The sequence below is a fragment of the Lates calcarifer genome, linkage group LG13 (assembly GCF_001640805.2).
Source record: "Lates calcarifer isolate ASB-BC8 linkage group LG13, TLL_Latcal_v3, whole genome shotgun sequence".
Classification (NCBI taxonomy): domain Eukaryota; kingdom Metazoa; phylum Chordata; class Actinopteri; family Centropomidae; genus Lates; species Lates calcarifer.
Genome location: NC_066845.1, coordinates 18,286,768 through 18,303,250, shown reverse-complemented (window position 1 = coordinate 18,303,250; position 16,483 = coordinate 18,286,768). Strand labels below are relative to the sequence as shown.

The 16,483-nt window shown below is 43.2% G+C and overlaps 1 protein-coding gene across 7 annotated transcripts in view; it reads right to left on the bottom strand.

Annotated features, from left to right (window-relative positions):
• Nucleotides 1–10,085: 10,085 nt before the first annotated feature.
• The window catches only part of fbrsl1 (fibrosin-like 1), a 265,820-nt gene continuing 259,422 nt past the window's right edge, over nt 10,086–16,483 (bottom strand). For 4 of the 7 annotated variants that reach the window (XM_018668828.2, XM_051075365.1, XM_018668832.2 and 1 more), the window contains 4 exons: nt 15,676–15,759; nt 14,327–14,410; nt 13,262–13,532; nt 10,086–12,583 (listed from right to left, as the gene is read on the bottom strand). In XM_018668828.2, the coding sequence (XP_018524344.1) occupies nt 11,281–12,583; nt 13,262–13,532; nt 14,327–14,410; nt 15,676–15,759 (1,742 nt within the window). In that variant the 3' untranslated portion in view covers nt 10,086–11,280. The remainder of the gene's footprint in view (nt 12,584–13,261; nt 13,533–14,326; nt 14,411–15,675; nt 15,760–16,483) is intronic. The other 3 variants (XM_018668829.2, XM_018668831.2, XM_018668833.2) reach the window with 3 other exon arrangements.

Sequence of the window (16,483 nt, the reverse complement as noted above, 5' to 3'; positions counted from 1 at the left end):
TGCATCTACAGTCATAATGTCAAACTGAAGTTTAAAAAAAGAAAAGAAAAAGAAAACATCAGATTTTGATCCAGACACAGATTAGTGACTTAGCCCAAGCAGCACATGCTCGCATACAGAGTGGTGGTTTGGTTTCGTCTTTTCAGATGTGCTAGGCTGAGCAGGTTTGGAGGGAGCTTCTTTCTTCTTAGATGCAGTGAGGCCCCTGTTGTTCACACTCTGCTTAGTGCCCCCCTCAGTACCTGATGTTTTGAAGCCAGCCTAAGAAGAACTCAAGAACTGTACTTAAATACAATTGTTAGGTACTTGCACTTTAGTTGAGTATTTCCATTTGATGATCTTACATACCTCATACTTATGTGGTACTTCTCACTTCACTACATTTACTGAGTATAATCATGTATTATATTACCAGTTATTTTTCAGAGCACGTTTTACACAAAATATTTATAACTTATAAAAACATTGTGCATTGTGAAAAATAAAACAAGAAGTCTTCAACCTCTTTGTGGCTTTTGACTCTTTTACAAAAAAGCAGTGTCTAGTTGGGGCTCCTTGTCACATTTCAGATATTTATGAGTTGTTAGTTCCACCAAAGAAAGATCTCCCCTCTAAACCTTTAAGATGGGTTCATTTTAACTGTTTGAGGCCAAAAAAGAAAGAAAAAAGAAAAGTCAAATCATCAATATTACACAAAAAAGCAAAAACTACACAAAGCCCAGTAAATGAGTGCAGAACCTCTCTTCTTCTTTCCCTTTCCATTAATAATCTCATGACCCCTCAGATTTATCTTATGACTCTTTGGAGGAGCCTGACCCTTGGGTTTGGAACCACAGGACCAAATTACCCAACTGTATATAAAACAGTTAAAGCTAATTCTGATGATGATAATGTATTGTAATATACACCATTCAGCCACACCATTAAAACCAGCAGCTGATTTAATGTTGTGGCTGATCGGTGTATGTCTTATGGGGGCTGTTTTTCTATGGAACGAGTGCTTTGACTTTTAAAACTTAAAGTACACTCCTGATAATATTTGCATTGCCTTAAGTAAGATTTTGAATGCAGGATCTTTACTTGTAATGGATCTGAGTACTTTTTCCACCACTGCAGTCAGCGACACCTACATCGAGGAAATGACAAGTTTTGGCAAATGTTTGGTGAGATTTTGTCTGAATGGCTCTTAAAGAAACAGAACAGCAATGTGGATTCTGTCAGCAGAACTAATCCCTCTTTAATAAACACATACTATAAACACTGAGGTAAACAGACAATATCCAACAACAACACTTCAAAAAAACAAACTGACATGTGAATTAATTGGAAGAAAAAAAAACACCCCCAGTGTAAAAAGACCTTTAGGTTTGCCACACTGTACACCTGCAGGAATATAATTGGATGATACTAGTCACCTGATAGCTACACAGCTGATGAATCAGCCTGTGATCGTCATAAATGAAATAGCTGGTGCCAGTCAGTTAAAGCAAGTGTGACTTTAGTGCCCCACCTGAGTTTACTATGCTTTAAATGTTGACATGTCCTCATTTTGCAATTTATGCTGATGTCAGTAGAATTCAAAATGTTAATGGCATTCATTTATAGAAATACATCTATTTGAATGTTTGTGTCAGTGTGATTTGAGTTGTTGCACCAGTGGAAAAACTCTTTATTTTTCATATTAACTGCATTCACTGTGTCCACATAGAAAACCCCAGCGGAGTTCTGGTCACTGATCACACTGAAAGGGAATTACACAGCTGGCTTTGCTGGACCACTGACAATTTTGATATAGGATTTTACAGTCCAATTACAAGTGGGCTGATCTTTCTTGTTTAAGAAAGACCAACATGTCTCATAATAGCAATAGATAGATAATAGAAAAAGCAAACGAGTCCTTAATGCAGGACTAATCTCAGCACCAACCCCCATCTACTCCCTGGCAGTACATTATTAATGGGCAGTGTGGAGACTGGTGAGTACAGGGGCCTCTCTGCGCTAATGCATTCATTCCTCATTGTTAGATGTGTGGTGAGGACAACGCACACACATTCTGCCTTCTCACAGACGCATACTTAAAGGCACACAAGCGGACAAACACACACACACCCCTTCACACAAAGGTGTGCCCTCCATGCTGAATATATTCTTAGGGGAAATTATTGTATTTTTAGTTGGCATTCAGTGTGAACAGTGAATCCTCCACAGATCCTCTGATAAGGTCACAACGGCAAATTGAATGCAGCTTATTGAATCCCACACCCACACTGTCAATCAGCATTTCTTAATTGGATCAAAGATTACTTGTGGCAGCTGTATAAAACATCAAACGAGTAATTAAATGAAATAATGAGAAAATAAACCTTAATGTTGCCAAGTGGGAATGGAGGCGAGCTAAGGAACGTGATTCTGCTGTGCTCTCTGAAATTATCTCTCTCCGGTTCAGGCTAATTGCTGGAGGATGTCCTCTTAACTGAGTGTGAAAAGCTGTGTCTAATTACTGCAACATTAATCAGGCATTAGCATGTTATCACAAGGTTAACTTATCAGGAGGGGCCCATGAGCAGCTGGAGCTGCCATTTACCCATGCTGCACTGGGCCCATTGGGCCACAAGGGGTAGTGCTTGTTCTTCCTATGACTCATTACTCTGAGGTTGAGAGACAAAATCAAAGGCAACCATGTTGGATTGGACTGAGTGAGCCGCTGTGGTTTTGAGATTCCTCAGTGTCGAATGGGAACCGACCAGAATCAATATCAGCTATTTCCTGCTCATTTGGAGCTGAAATGGGCACATTTATCCTCAGGGGATTCAAATTTTTAGGTTGTAATTTGTTAACATCTTACTTTGCACAGACACACCAAGAGGAGAGCTTTACCATGCACTGTATGAGGAATTACAAGCACTGAGAAAATCTGCAAAATCAATGTCAGGCAATTGTGTGCTCGGCAGAGCAGTTGAGTCCGATGTAATGAAGATTGACTGGATGGTGATTGCATCCTAAATTACCTCACTAGTCAAATATGAATACAAATACATGAGCCATCACTGATTGTTGAGAAACATAAAATGTAAACTATTTGCCAATGCTGTAACAAGCAGCATAGATGATTGAATTAGTATTTATAATTGAAATGGCCTTTTAATAATGTGGCAAATACATTGCTGCAAGGATTTAAATTGTGCATTGTAGCCTATTTTTGTAACATCACTCTGAAAAATGTGCTAGATGTAATAACACAAAGGTGTATGTGCAATTTTGAGTCACTGCATGCCAAATAACCTGCATGTGTGTAGATTAAAGGTCATTTCTGGCAGCAGGTTGGTCCTGTGCCCTGACTTCATTACCAGCCGCTCCAGAGTAGTCTCATCAGGATTCCAGCAGGGCAGAGAAGCCGTACCTCCAGCAGCCCTGCCAAAGGCGCTCATTTGTCAGAGAGGCATGGAGATCACAGGCCGACAAATCTCCCACGTCTCCCAGACTGTCAAGCTCTTTGCCTGCATATCAAAGACAAAAGAACAGAGCTGGAGAGCAAGAGAGCGGAGCAGCCGTTCTATTTAGAGATGGTCAGCCGTTTAAACCCCCTGAGAATGCCCTTTGAAAATGCCTATTAGCCTGGGTGAGAGAGATTACAAGCAAATAAAATTACATTCATTGTGATATTTGATTTCATAATACCCCCAGAATTATAATTACACCGCACTCACACTTTTCATTTAAAAACCATTCGGCGACAACAAAGAATCAGAGATGGGAATGAGCAGGTTGTGCATCTAGTGAGTGAGTGCACATTATCAGGCCTGTTTCACTAGAAGTAACAATAAAGAGAGAAGAATGGAGGCTCTAATAAGAATGTAATCAGCTGAGAGAGCAGGATTTAATGATATGGAACACAGGGCTTTATTTTCATCTGTCAGTCTTTTGGCGCAACAACAGGAGAGCATGTTGGGAAGAAAATACCTTTTTTACATTCCTCCCTGAGGCTGCGGTATGGAGGCAGATTTTTTTTTTTAAAGGCCCACTTCTTACTAACCTACACAAGGGTTAAACACCTCCATATCTCAGCTGCAACCAGTGTGTCTGTCAGGGTTGCACCAAAAGCACAACGGTGTATTACAGGGGGAATGTGGGCATATGCTGTCTGGCTTAAACCAACAAGCAGAAGGGAAGAGATAAGAGACATTCTTGGGCGGCACAGAAACGAGGCATGAGAAGGGCCAGCTTGATAGCAGTACTTGTTGTTCTGATGTGTTAAATAGCTGGCCTTCAACACCCCAATCAATCGCTGAGTGAGCCACTGTGTAGCCAAGGGTTGTGTGAGATAGCCAGATGGCTGAAGTCAATGGAGCTTTGCCTGGTCTCTTGTGTCACAAAGGGATGATCATGAATCTGGCCACACAGACTGGACAAAATACATGAAATATTGCAGCCTGAATGTTTTCCTAGGTTGATAAGCTCAAATAGATGTTGTTTCAAAATGGTATCACTGATTAAGGCTCTGCACTAATCAGCGACAGAATAATAAGAAATCATCCCCAAAACATTCAACAACATTGTTGGCCTTGGGTAGGGGCACATTTTTGTTTTGGCTTGCATGGCGAGCTTGTCTGATGTGATAAGTATTACTGTAGATCTTTCTGTGTGTAATGATGCCTACCAACCATTGTGTGGTACTCCAGCCATTTGACACAGGAAAGCAGGAGGCAGCCAATACGCCAGTGAGCGCACACAAGAACGTCTGTGGGACAAGACAAGCGTTTTGAATTTGCTCCAAGACCTCCAGAGGCCTGTGTTGACTAATCTGCAAACAATCCGCTCTGCAAGCCCCATTGCAAGTGGAAGAACAAGCCCCTTAAGCTGTGACATTAACGAACACAGCAAGATAAGATAGGGTTTGTTATCTTGGTGCATGGAACTCCTGCCCAGATAGGAGATAAGAGCCATTCAAAGCATGTTTGCTGCCAGACAAATTTCCGAGGAAGCATGGGAGACAGGCAAAGCGAGGCTTGGAATGCTGAGAAGCCCCATTGAAGCCAGTCTCATGAAGAATATGATCCCCCTGCCCTTTTCCACCTTATTATAGCCTCCTTTGGTATTTTTGTGAGCGAGGGTTAGGTTATAACGCCTTGATGACATAAATACACTCTGAGACTGTGCTGAAAGAAGCAATAAGAATCCAGTATGCATCAAGAGAATGACCTCATGCAAGGATGTTGAGCACCTGCTTACAGTATCAAACTGGAAAAAAATACAATAGAACTTCATGAAATAGTAACTGCAGCTGTAGTATGTTCAGAAGAATAGTACTTCATTGATCCATGACAGGAAATTGCTTCTTATTATTAGCACATTTTCTGATTGTTTCATATATTATTAAAATGCTCAGAAGCAGTGACCTTTGTATGAATCAGCATATGGCATTGTTGTCTGAATAGCATTGTTTATTTGCCCACTCAGATTTATGATTTGTTGCCACTGGGTAACCTGGATATCTTATGTAACTTGGCTAGTCATATGCTGTTTAAACAGTATACCTGTATTTTCATTCTATGGCTACAGTGGGACAATATAGAGTCTTCATCTAAAGGTCTTCAGGTATGAAATTATTATGAATTAATATTGTACACATAAATTAGTAATTTTGGTATAATGAAATCTTTAAATATTTCTTTTTTAAAATAAGAATTTACCTACAAGATAAATGAACTTGTTTCCAGCTTCTCCATACAGTGCCATTGTCCTGTATCTAATCCTGGACTGATGCTCTCAAAGCTGTTTGGGATTTTGGAATACTATTCACTGTCTGATGCAACTGTAACAAGCACAAGAATAACTGAATCACATCATTGCTTGCTTTGGTGACAGAAATGAATGAACTAAAAATGAACTGAAAAAGTTAAAGACTCATTGTTCATAAATCATTAATGATTTAGCTAGTATTAGTATTCAGAGAATTCTTGAGGCCAATATCAAATATCAGACCTTTCAATATAAGCTATTTATTGCATTAGCTAATTTAGCTAGCGTGATGTTTGTGGAGTTAGCTATGACTCATGATTTATTACTACTATTTGTTTGTATTATTCGTTCTCTTTCCCTGACCAGGTTTATCCTGGTATCTATCTATTTATCCTGGTACAGGGATTGAAGGGAAAGGAATTCCTGTTTTTGATGCTTGCTGTAGTGAGATATGATCTGACTGCAGTAAATGTGTATTTGAAATGTTTGTATCATATCATTAATGGAATCCTGTGTAAAGTGTCTTCTTGATGCTAACTGATGTGCAACTGAATTTCCCTACATTCACACATTAAACCACACAAAAAAGTATGGCACCATTTGATGTTCATATGAGCAGGTTCCCAAAGTTATTGTGGCATATCCAACATTTTGACTAAAACCCTAATACTAAAAGCAGCTTCATCTGTATACTAACACGAAACAAAACAGCTCAGTTAGTAATTTGTTGAATCAAACCAAGAAAACACCCCCCACCTTACTTAACAAAGCTGAATACAGATGCTGCTCTGTTGCTGGTTTAGACTACTGGTGGTCTTATTCTAACTCAAGCCCTGGCTCTAAGGGAACACTGACAGTTTAATATAAGCTCTGTGTTTTCAGTTGAGGGATTGCATGGTTTTATGTGGAAAGATAGGATGTTTTATTTTTAAATGTGTTATTAATTCATAGGCTGTAAAAACAACCTTTTTGTCAATTTCATAATTTCATATTGGAAAGGAAATCCTCACACATGGACGCCAAGAACTAGGTGTTGCGTCTCTGCCAGCGTCAAACTGAATAAATGCTTATGAATATGCCCACACCACCAGAGGGGATGGACTAAATCGTAATTCTCTTTCTGCGGCTTGGAAAAACTTCCGCCTTCCCTGGTGCCAAGCGGCTCTGAGGCGATCCCAGTGATGAGCCAGGGAACGCTCTGCTAACTGAGCTCTGGAGAAATACGGTCACGGCAAGATCCATATTCAAATAAACTTCACTCTTGGCCCGTGCACACAAGCCATGTTGTCACCAGCTGGCAGTGCCTCTCACCGCCCCTTCAAATACTGAGCCACTTTTGATTAACGTCTCTACGGCTAATCATGTGCATTAGCTGTGCCAAATTGGACGAGCCACGTATGGCCTCCATTTGCCTTGAAATCTCTTTATTTTTTTAAAACTCATTCGAAGCATTTGAGAGCTTCCCTTTACACCACCCACCCCTCCCCTAAGTCTTCTCTTGTCTAGTGCCCATACATAGAACAGAGAGGGTGGTGTGGCGGCACAGTGCCATCCTGTGGGTCCCTGAATGAGAGGACTATCGCTGCCAGATGCACCCAGCTGCATAAATGTTATTCATTTTTTATGGCTTGTGTACATAATATGGCCAGTGTGGGAGATTGTGAGGTTCCACTAAAGGCTGGAAAAATCCTCAAAATTGAATCAAAGTGGAAAACTTATTTTGGCTGGTGGCTGTTCTGGACCTCCTCCTTTTCCATCTCCCTTAATTCTCTTCAACTCCTCCCTGTCTCACATCTGAGGCTCCTCTGTGAGTGATTTACAGTATATTCTTTCTCCTGGGCTGCATTGGCTTGTCTCCTTGCATAGCCATAGCGGTGGTGGTGTGAGACAGCCAGAATATTTGTCATAGGTCCAGAGGTGCAAAGACATTAGACAGCACTTTGTCACCAGGGTCTGGAATTCACACCATTTGGCTGTTTCCAAGTCAGCTCCTTAACCGCTGACTGGCCTGGTTTCTGTCAGCTGCTGCTCTGTTGACATTGAAGGCTATAAAAAGATTGCAACATGGAAGGATGTATGCTGTTAGCCTTTTTAGGTGGTCAAAACAACATGCAGTCTACAAAGAGTGCTGTGACAGGGATCCACTGCCAAAGCCCTTGACTTGGTGCTCTCTCCCTCAGTTCACAGTTCAGATATAGTTTAGAGGTTTAGAATGGCTCTCGTCAGGGTTTCTACTCCCTGCAGAGCAATGGGCTTGAACTCCGAGCAGAGCCACGGTCTCCCAAATCGCCAGGCCCAGTGGAGGCCCCAGCAATCCAAATGTGATCGTGGCAGGGGCCTCCCGTCTCATTACCAATCTCCATTTCAAAACAGCCTTCAAATGGGAACTAATGCATTAGCTCTTGCTGGGGGAAAAGTCTAGGGAGCCACTACATAGCGACTCAAAAACGCTTTCATACATGTTTTATCAGCGGGGGAAGAGTGAGCAAGAGAGAAAAGGAGCTTGGACTGAACCATTCATTTGTTGCCCATCTTATTAGCTTGGCACTGTGTTATTAGCGGCCATTGTGCTCTATAAAAGCCCCTTAGGCCTGTTCCACTGTTCACTGAATCTGGGGTGAGCTCTGTGCCAAGCTCTTTTTGGAGGTATTTGAGAGCATGAAAATTCAATCCCAAACCCTCAGCATTGAGTTTTCTCACAGATAAATGAAGAGGATTAATGGAACAATAAAACAATGTCTTACCTCAGATACCACCGTATCCTATTAATTGGGATTATAGTTGGGAAATGTGTAAAAAAAACAAAAAAACACGCACAATCTTGTATCACAGCCGCTTCTTTGTGACAAGCTGTTACATGAAGCCCTGTCATAGTAACAATGTTTCATCAAATAGGAAATATGTTCCAAATAATGAAGAAGTAAATATAGAAAGTCATAAACAATGCCAGCAAAAGAGAGAGAGACAGAGAAAAAAAGCCTTAACATGTGAAGAAGAGAGCTCTGGAAAAGAGCTGACAATTGCAGATGCTGTAATAACCCACCTTGGGTTGGATATGCTAGGCAATGTGTCAATTGATTCCCATCTGATGATGGACTGTGTGTTGAAATAAATTGACCTTGCCAGACGATGAGTGAAATTGATGGAGCTTTTCATCTCCGGAGGGCCCGTTCCACACTCAGCTGTAAAATGGATAGAGCACAGGACAGAGTGATTGAGTCGGGGGGGATGTAAGGTGTGTGTTTTCCTTCTACCAAAGCTTGCTTGGTAAATAATAGTTACAGGAGAAATCACTATGAGGTAACAAGTACAGGGGTTAAGTACCTGTTGTTTACTAGATTATTAGGACTAAAAGCACACTATGCTTAAGTGAAGCTGGCCGCTGACAGATGCTACCCGTTGGAGGAATATGTGGCTCAATTACCACGGGCCTAAATTGAAAGTGATAGTGATTTAAGTCTTCCCAATACACCAGCCCCATTCTGGCAAACAGTCTTTTCAAGAAGCCCTTTTAAAAAAACCCTGCTTGAGTGTGTGAGACACAGGAGCGCCATTGATTTTCAGTAACATCCCCTAATGACCTGGCCATGGTTTGATCCACGCTGTTATTATGGGCTGATACCATGGGACAGGATTGGTGGGTCTCACGGCACACAGCAGCGAGATGAGTAGTCAGGGCATTATCAAGATGAATTGGTCGTTGCTGGACAGGCGGCAAGCACAGCCGAGGTCTTGTCAATAGCAGGACGGGGCGCCTCAGGGCTCCCTCCGTGGCCCACACCAGAGCGCCTTCCGGCCTCATTAGAAAGCAGATGAGTGCTGTGCATGAGGAGAGGAGGCGTATGAGAAGGGAGAGGAGCCTCTCCTCCACCATCCGATAGCCTGCCTCCCAGGCATTGCTCCTCTTAATGAGTCCAGACCATGGGTCAATATGCTGCTGGGCTGCCAGTCAATACCGGTTACCTGCAACACAAACACTCAAAACCTGCTTTCATACAAAATCAATGTCCTATTAGTCCCTCCCTGTATTGCCTTGGCCCCATCTTATCGATCCCCTCTGAAGAGCTCTGCAGCCCATGTTTGACAGATTATGGTCAAATGATCTGATGGCTTAGGCTACTCTGCCGGCCAAGTCTGTTGCCTTTATGATTTCAAAGTAATAGCTTGATATCAGATGAGCAAATACTCTAAATGCTGAAAACTGAGGCACAAGCATTATTGGCAAACCTATCAAACCAACATCAACATTCCACTCAGTAGGTCTGGCTTACAGACAAATTCAGTACTTGTAGTCAGAACAACAATACAACAAAGAATACCAGGATAAAAGACAGGCAGCAAATATATGACATTAGGTCCAAACTTTATTCCGTACATTTTAAACCATGAATGTTCATTTTCTTTTTTTTTGCAGGCCTAAAACTCTACTTGTTTTGTATACAAGAGTCTAAGAAAAACAACTGCACAACACCACAAGGTTGACAGAGAAAGTCCATTTGCCGCCCACTAAAAAGTGTCCTTCTGTTCTGTCTGGGGCTGGTCCAGTTTGTGACTTGGAAGTCTTTTAATAATTCATCATTATTTCATTGGTAAATATAAACATGTGTTAATCCAAGTTTCTCTCAGTATCACCACTATCGTCTGCTCCCTCCAGGTGATTTCTTCATTGGGGTGCTGTGTGCTGCTTTGCATAGATTGCAGATGATCCTTGTAGGCTCCCTTACAACACCCTCCAGTCACACTTCCCATCCATTGGCCAGGCTTGTCTGTTACCACCATATTCAACAGGGAAGTGATTCCCCATGTTTCATTTAATTTTGTTTTTCTAGAAATGGTTAAAAAGCCTAATAAATTTACATGGTAATTTTGCAGCGAAGGAATATCAACAAGTTATTTACATCAGTTTTCTTTACAGAGACTGAACAAAGACCTCATAATATATATTTATCTGCATATCTCAAAGGCAAAACAAATGAGCAAAACAAATCGGTAATGTAACATTGTACATTGTCATCATTGAGGATATCCTGGTACCATGAGGTTAAATTACTGAAGGTTGAAACCAAAATCCAGTCTTTACAGTGGGTCATAATGGATATGTCTCACAATCAACTGGGATAAATATTGTAAAAGGTGTGACTAATGCACAAATTACATAAAATTCATAGAAATGATATCTATACATGGAACAAGGATAGGAAATGTACAAACTCATTTCAGGACCTCTCTTTTCGCACAAAGCTGAAAAAAGGTATTGGATTAATATATTAATAATTATCAAATATTTAAGTCGGATATAAACATACACATATTTGTGTTCTCATTACCGACATTATTCAACCCAGTCCACTAAAAGTAAAGTCATGGCATGTGCTTAATCAGCCTTACACACCTTTACTTTGTACAATCATACCCTTTCCCTTAGGGAGTTTTGCTCCTCTCTGGTGAAGAGCAGTGCATTTTGTTCACAAGAGGATTTCAGATTAGGGGAGTGGGGCTTGTGAGTGCATCTAATACGACTTTGTGCACTTTTCTAAGAAGCTACCGAGCCTCTACCTCTTTGGGGTTGCGAGATGGGGAGTAGTCCCGTGGGTCCTGTGTGGTGGTGAGGGGGGTAGTCCTCCTGGGTGAGGCTGGCCTGGCACTGCCGGCTGGCACAAGGGGTGGGGGTGCACTGAGTGCAGCAGTAGGGGGTGTTCTGTTCAGAGGGCCATTGTGTCCTGTGGAGGGGCTGAGTCTGGGGTAGGGCATGCCACCGAGGTGGGGCATAAAGGGGGGCATGTGGGGTAGATGGCCCTCCATGGGGGACTGGTGCAGCTGATGGAGGCGTGCTCTGTCCAGCTCCTCCCGAAGGTGGAGGCGCTCTCGCTCCTCCGCCTGCTGTCTCATCCTCTCGTGCTCCCTGCGGACCTCCAACAGGTGCTCATGGTGCGAGTAGTCATGAGCCTCCCTCTCGCGGTAGGCTCGCTCCTGTTCGTACACACTGGGGAAGCGATGTCCCTGCTCAGCCCTGAGCTGGAAATCCATGCGCCGCTGCAGGTCCAGACTGCGGTAGGCCTCTCTAAGTGGGTCCCAAGGGAAGGCCGGGTGGGGCAAGCGCTCTCTTCCTGCCAGAGGGCTCACTCCCATGAAAGGAGCCATACGAGCCCGGTCTAGCACATTCAGGCTGCCCATCTGGGGCATGGCGCTCATTGAAAGGGGCAGAGAATGTGCCATGGGGACACCATGCAGGCCAGGTGCAGGGATGTCACTGCCACGCGGTGAGGGAAGAGGGGGCTGCTGAGACAAAGGTGGGTGGTGGTGGTGAGGGTTTCCAGGTTGGCTGACAGGAGCAGGAAGAGCTTGGGCTGGTGGCTGGGGAGCAGGCTCAGAACTCACCACCATGACCTCCTGCTCCTCTTTCCTCTCCTCTTTAATCTTCATGTCATTTTTCACCTTGTGGAGGAGGTCTGCAGGTGGGGGCTCTTTCCTATCGCTGTCCTTGAGCGTAGGCGGGGGCCCACCTGCCATCTTCATGCCCTGCTCATTGATCACTGCCTTGGAGTATGGGGAAGGAGAACGCTGAGTGGGTTTGATGGAGTCTTCTGAGGGTCTCCTCTCTAGCATCTCCTTGCCTGGCGAGCGGCTCTCCTTCACCTTCACGTCAGCCAGAGTGGAAGACTCTCTGTGGCGCTCCAACAGCTCCTTCTCCGCCTCACGAACCCGGTCTACGCTGCCACTGTGATGCCGACCCGAATCACTGGAGTTCTGGCTGTTGGAGCGAATCAAGCTACTGATCTGGTAGCTGACTGGTGCAGAGGCTGGAGATGAACGGTTGGAGTGTCGGTTGCGATCCACAGAATCCCTATAATAGCATAATAAAACAACAACTTAGTTAAAACAAGCATTATGTAATTTCCACAATTACACTTCTCTTTAAAAAATACAGGCTACCATGCTCTTGTGTTCCTCTGCACTTAAATCTGATAGAAACCCCTGCATGTTGCTAGAATATAATCCACAGAAATCCTTCCATTTAATTTTTGACAGATAGGTTCTCTCAGAGCTGGTTATTGCCTGTTTGATTTGAGACTGTTTTCTTGTTGGATCCATGATTTCAATTTAATTCAGTTTCCAAGGATACTACTAATGGACTGAAGAACTGTCACAGTGTTTTGCTTTTATCTTTACCAGTACATCTATCTATCTCTGGAGCTGATTTGGGAGACTCAATTGTTTTTTTGGTTTTTTTGACATAATTTGATCATCTTGTATCTCTATCTATCTATCTATCTATCTATCTATCTATCTATATATATATATATATATATATATATATATATATATATATATATACATATATATATATAATGGTTTGAAACAATTCTGTGAAGTGAAAGACAGGTCAAATGTCAAGTTGTGTTAATAGAAAAGAAAGAATTTTAGTATTTCTACTCTTGAAGAAATATTATTTTTCTCTGATTAAACTGGATGCGAATATCCTCTAAATAATTCTGCAGAAGGAGGTAAAAAGATCACTCACCTATCTTTATCCTTCTCCTCCTTCCCGATGGATGAGTCTCTTTTCTCTCTTTCCCTCTCCCTTTCTCTCTCTCTTTCCCGTTCCCTCTCTCGCTCTCTCTCATGGCTGTTGGCTGAGCTGCTCCTCTCAGTGTCTGCGGTTTTGGGCCACTGTGGCGGGGTGGGGAAAGATGGCGGGGTGCGTCGAAGTCTGTTCCAGGTGTCGTGGTGGGGGCTGCCAAACGTGGGCAGTCCTCCTGGCCCCTCCTTGGTGCCAAACACACTGTTGGACCCTGGAGGGAAGGGGGAGACAGGCGTGGGACCCACTGTAAGTTAATTGAGCACAAAACCTTCTTGAGGACACATAAGATGAGAAAGACTCAACAACAAAAGCTGCTTTTGTCTTTGTCTCTGGAGGTTCTCTCACTGAAGCTGTTTGAAAGAGTTAGAGGTTAATGGCTCCCCCCACCAGTGAAAAAAATACTCATTTGCTTTTGGACTAAAGCCCCCCCACCCCTTTTTTTTTTGCACCGGATGAACAGGGGAGACTCACTTGCCCTCTGGAGTTGAGGGCTGTGAAAAGCCAAGGGAGACCTTAGCATTCCATGGCATGTCTATTCCAATCACATCCATTTTCACAACAGGATTTGGCACGCAAGAATAGGAGGGATGAAGAGAAAGAGAGAAACGCATAGAGAGAAGGATGCAGGGGGGAAAGAGAAAGCCCTCCATGGTGGTGCAGAAGGGGCTTGTCAAATAATTAATAGATGAATTGCCACCAAACAGTAGACCTGAGAGTGCTTGTTGGCAGCAGCGCAGCCAGATTAAAGCCAGACTGTTGGGGACATGGTTGGTGGATGAAGTGAAGGCAGGGAGGAGGTTTGCTGTGGGTGTGTTGTACTGCCTTGTTGGGCCTCGCTGGACTAGGGCTGCTTTGACACAGAAACTAGAGCTAAGTGTCTTAATTTTTTTCCTCCCCTCCTGGCTCTCCCTGTGGTCTAACTCTGTCCTGCTCTGTTCTGTCACTGGCCACAGGGGCCAGATTGAAGGGGGGAGCGGTGGAGGAGGAGAGGGGGCCAGCGCTTACCAAGCGAGGGGTTGCCTAATCCTCCGAAGGCACTGCTTGAAAGGTTGCCGAGGCCGCCAAAGGAACTGGAGCGACTGAAAGGATCTGCAAAATGCCAAACAGGGATTAGCAAAAAGGGGGGTGGGGGGGTGCTGGCTAGCGGTGCTCACCCCAACACCAACCCGTTCCACTCGGCTTTTCTCTTACAAGCGAGCTGTGGTTTTTTAGCGCTGCCACCCTAGCTCTCTGCCTGGTAATCCTGCAGTAGCCAGGTCGCCTGGATGCTGGATTCACTGCCACTAACTGGAGTGGAGTGGCTCTGACCCTGCTGGGGCTAGCGGAACAACACTACTTGATGGGGAAATTAGTTTTGAGTTGCTGGAGCTGAGCTGAAAATGGACTGTGGTAGGGCAGGGGGAATTAGAAGCTGTAAAAATTAGGCTAGACAGATCATAATGATTTAACTGGAGAACCAGCTTGATGGGCTTCACTGATGCAAACTGTAGCCTCCAAATTTATAGTAATAACACAAATGTTTATCCTGAGAAGTCAGTGAACAACATTCATCAACTGATAATTTGTGGTCCCATTTTAATTCAGCAAAAATCCATCAGGAAATGCAGAACTTATCAACAGATTAGGGTTTAAGGATTTTCAGCTCCGGGGCTTGTTAATATATCAGAAAAGACAACAATTGAGAAATCTCCTCTGCCTCACAGATGAATTCCCTGGACAGGAAAATTTTGTTTCGCTAAGTCTTCCTCATCTATGCACCGTGTATTCATAAGCACAAAATGGATTGACTCAAGGGCTTATTCCATGAAATCAACTTGCCACTCTGAATCCAAACAGTGTCTCAGATAGAATAGTGGAAAAGACGATGGTGGATAAAAATAATTACATGCACAAGTACATACAGCAACTGTCCTACTCCTGAATTACAACATCATCTCATAGAAAATAGCATCGTATATGCTGTTGCTCTGCGTTTAGTTTCTCCAAACAGATGAGGGATGACAAATATGGCAGAGGAGAGAACGCTAGGTTACCTATGTCTTTTTAATAACCCCAGACATTAGCGTTATTTAAGGCTACGTTATGAATCATACAGTCTGACTCTGGGAAGGCTACACTCTCCTACAAGTTTGCTCAAGAGGTGCTGAGGCCGACTGACTACACTGGCCAACTGGATTTCACATTAACCTTCAAATGAATCTGAGATCAAAACTAGAAATATCTAGGCTTCAAATTACACCCCGGTGGCTTGTAATGTGTTTAAAACATGAGTGCAAAAGAGAGAGAGTGAGTGAGAGAGACGGAGGGAAAGAGGAGATTAATGTATAAAAAAATTTGAATGTGGGGTTACTTACACTTACCTGCCAAATGGCTAGGAGGCAGGAAGCCGCTGGGGTGTGGGGCAGGGCCGTAGGGGGAGGGAGCTGGGTGGCTGGAGCCTATCAGAACAGAGAGGATAGAACAGTGTTATTGTTATCCAATCAGACAGTCATAAATTCCAACCAGCCACGAAGAGAGAAACTTATTTTCCATCCACAACAATCATGGTTCTGACTCCCATGATTATCCAAGACTAAAAACATAAACCTGAGTATTCATGAGCAAGTATTTTTTATGCAACAGCATCACAGTCCTGTTGAAAATGGTGTATGTGTGAGCTGGATGAGTTTAGAGATGGCTGAGTAATGCCACTGAGCAAATTAGCAATTGATATTTTGGTTTTATTGCAGCTGTTGGATGTTTGTGTGTGAGTCTATAGCTGATTATTGGGGTCATTTCCAGAATGTGCAACAAACTGGCCTCTTTCACAAAACACTGTTACCATCACCCGTATTTCATGAATTGTTAATGAAAGGAGTGCCTCTGACACACCACTGCATAATTACCAGTCAAAGGCCACTCGCCTCTCCATTGCCCTCCAACGCAGGGCAAATCAGTCAATTACCTAACCGAGAGTCATCCATATTCATAGACATATCTGACTCCCTTTACTGGCAAAACATTTGCTACAAAAGCACTATAATTAAGTGAACATTACATGAGAGGAGAGAAAAAATGATGCCATTTCATTACAGCAGTGGAGGAACGATTTCAACATGCAGTATAAATGCTTATTTGCATAGAGACAAATGCCACTGGAATGCTTTGAGAAGGGAATAATTT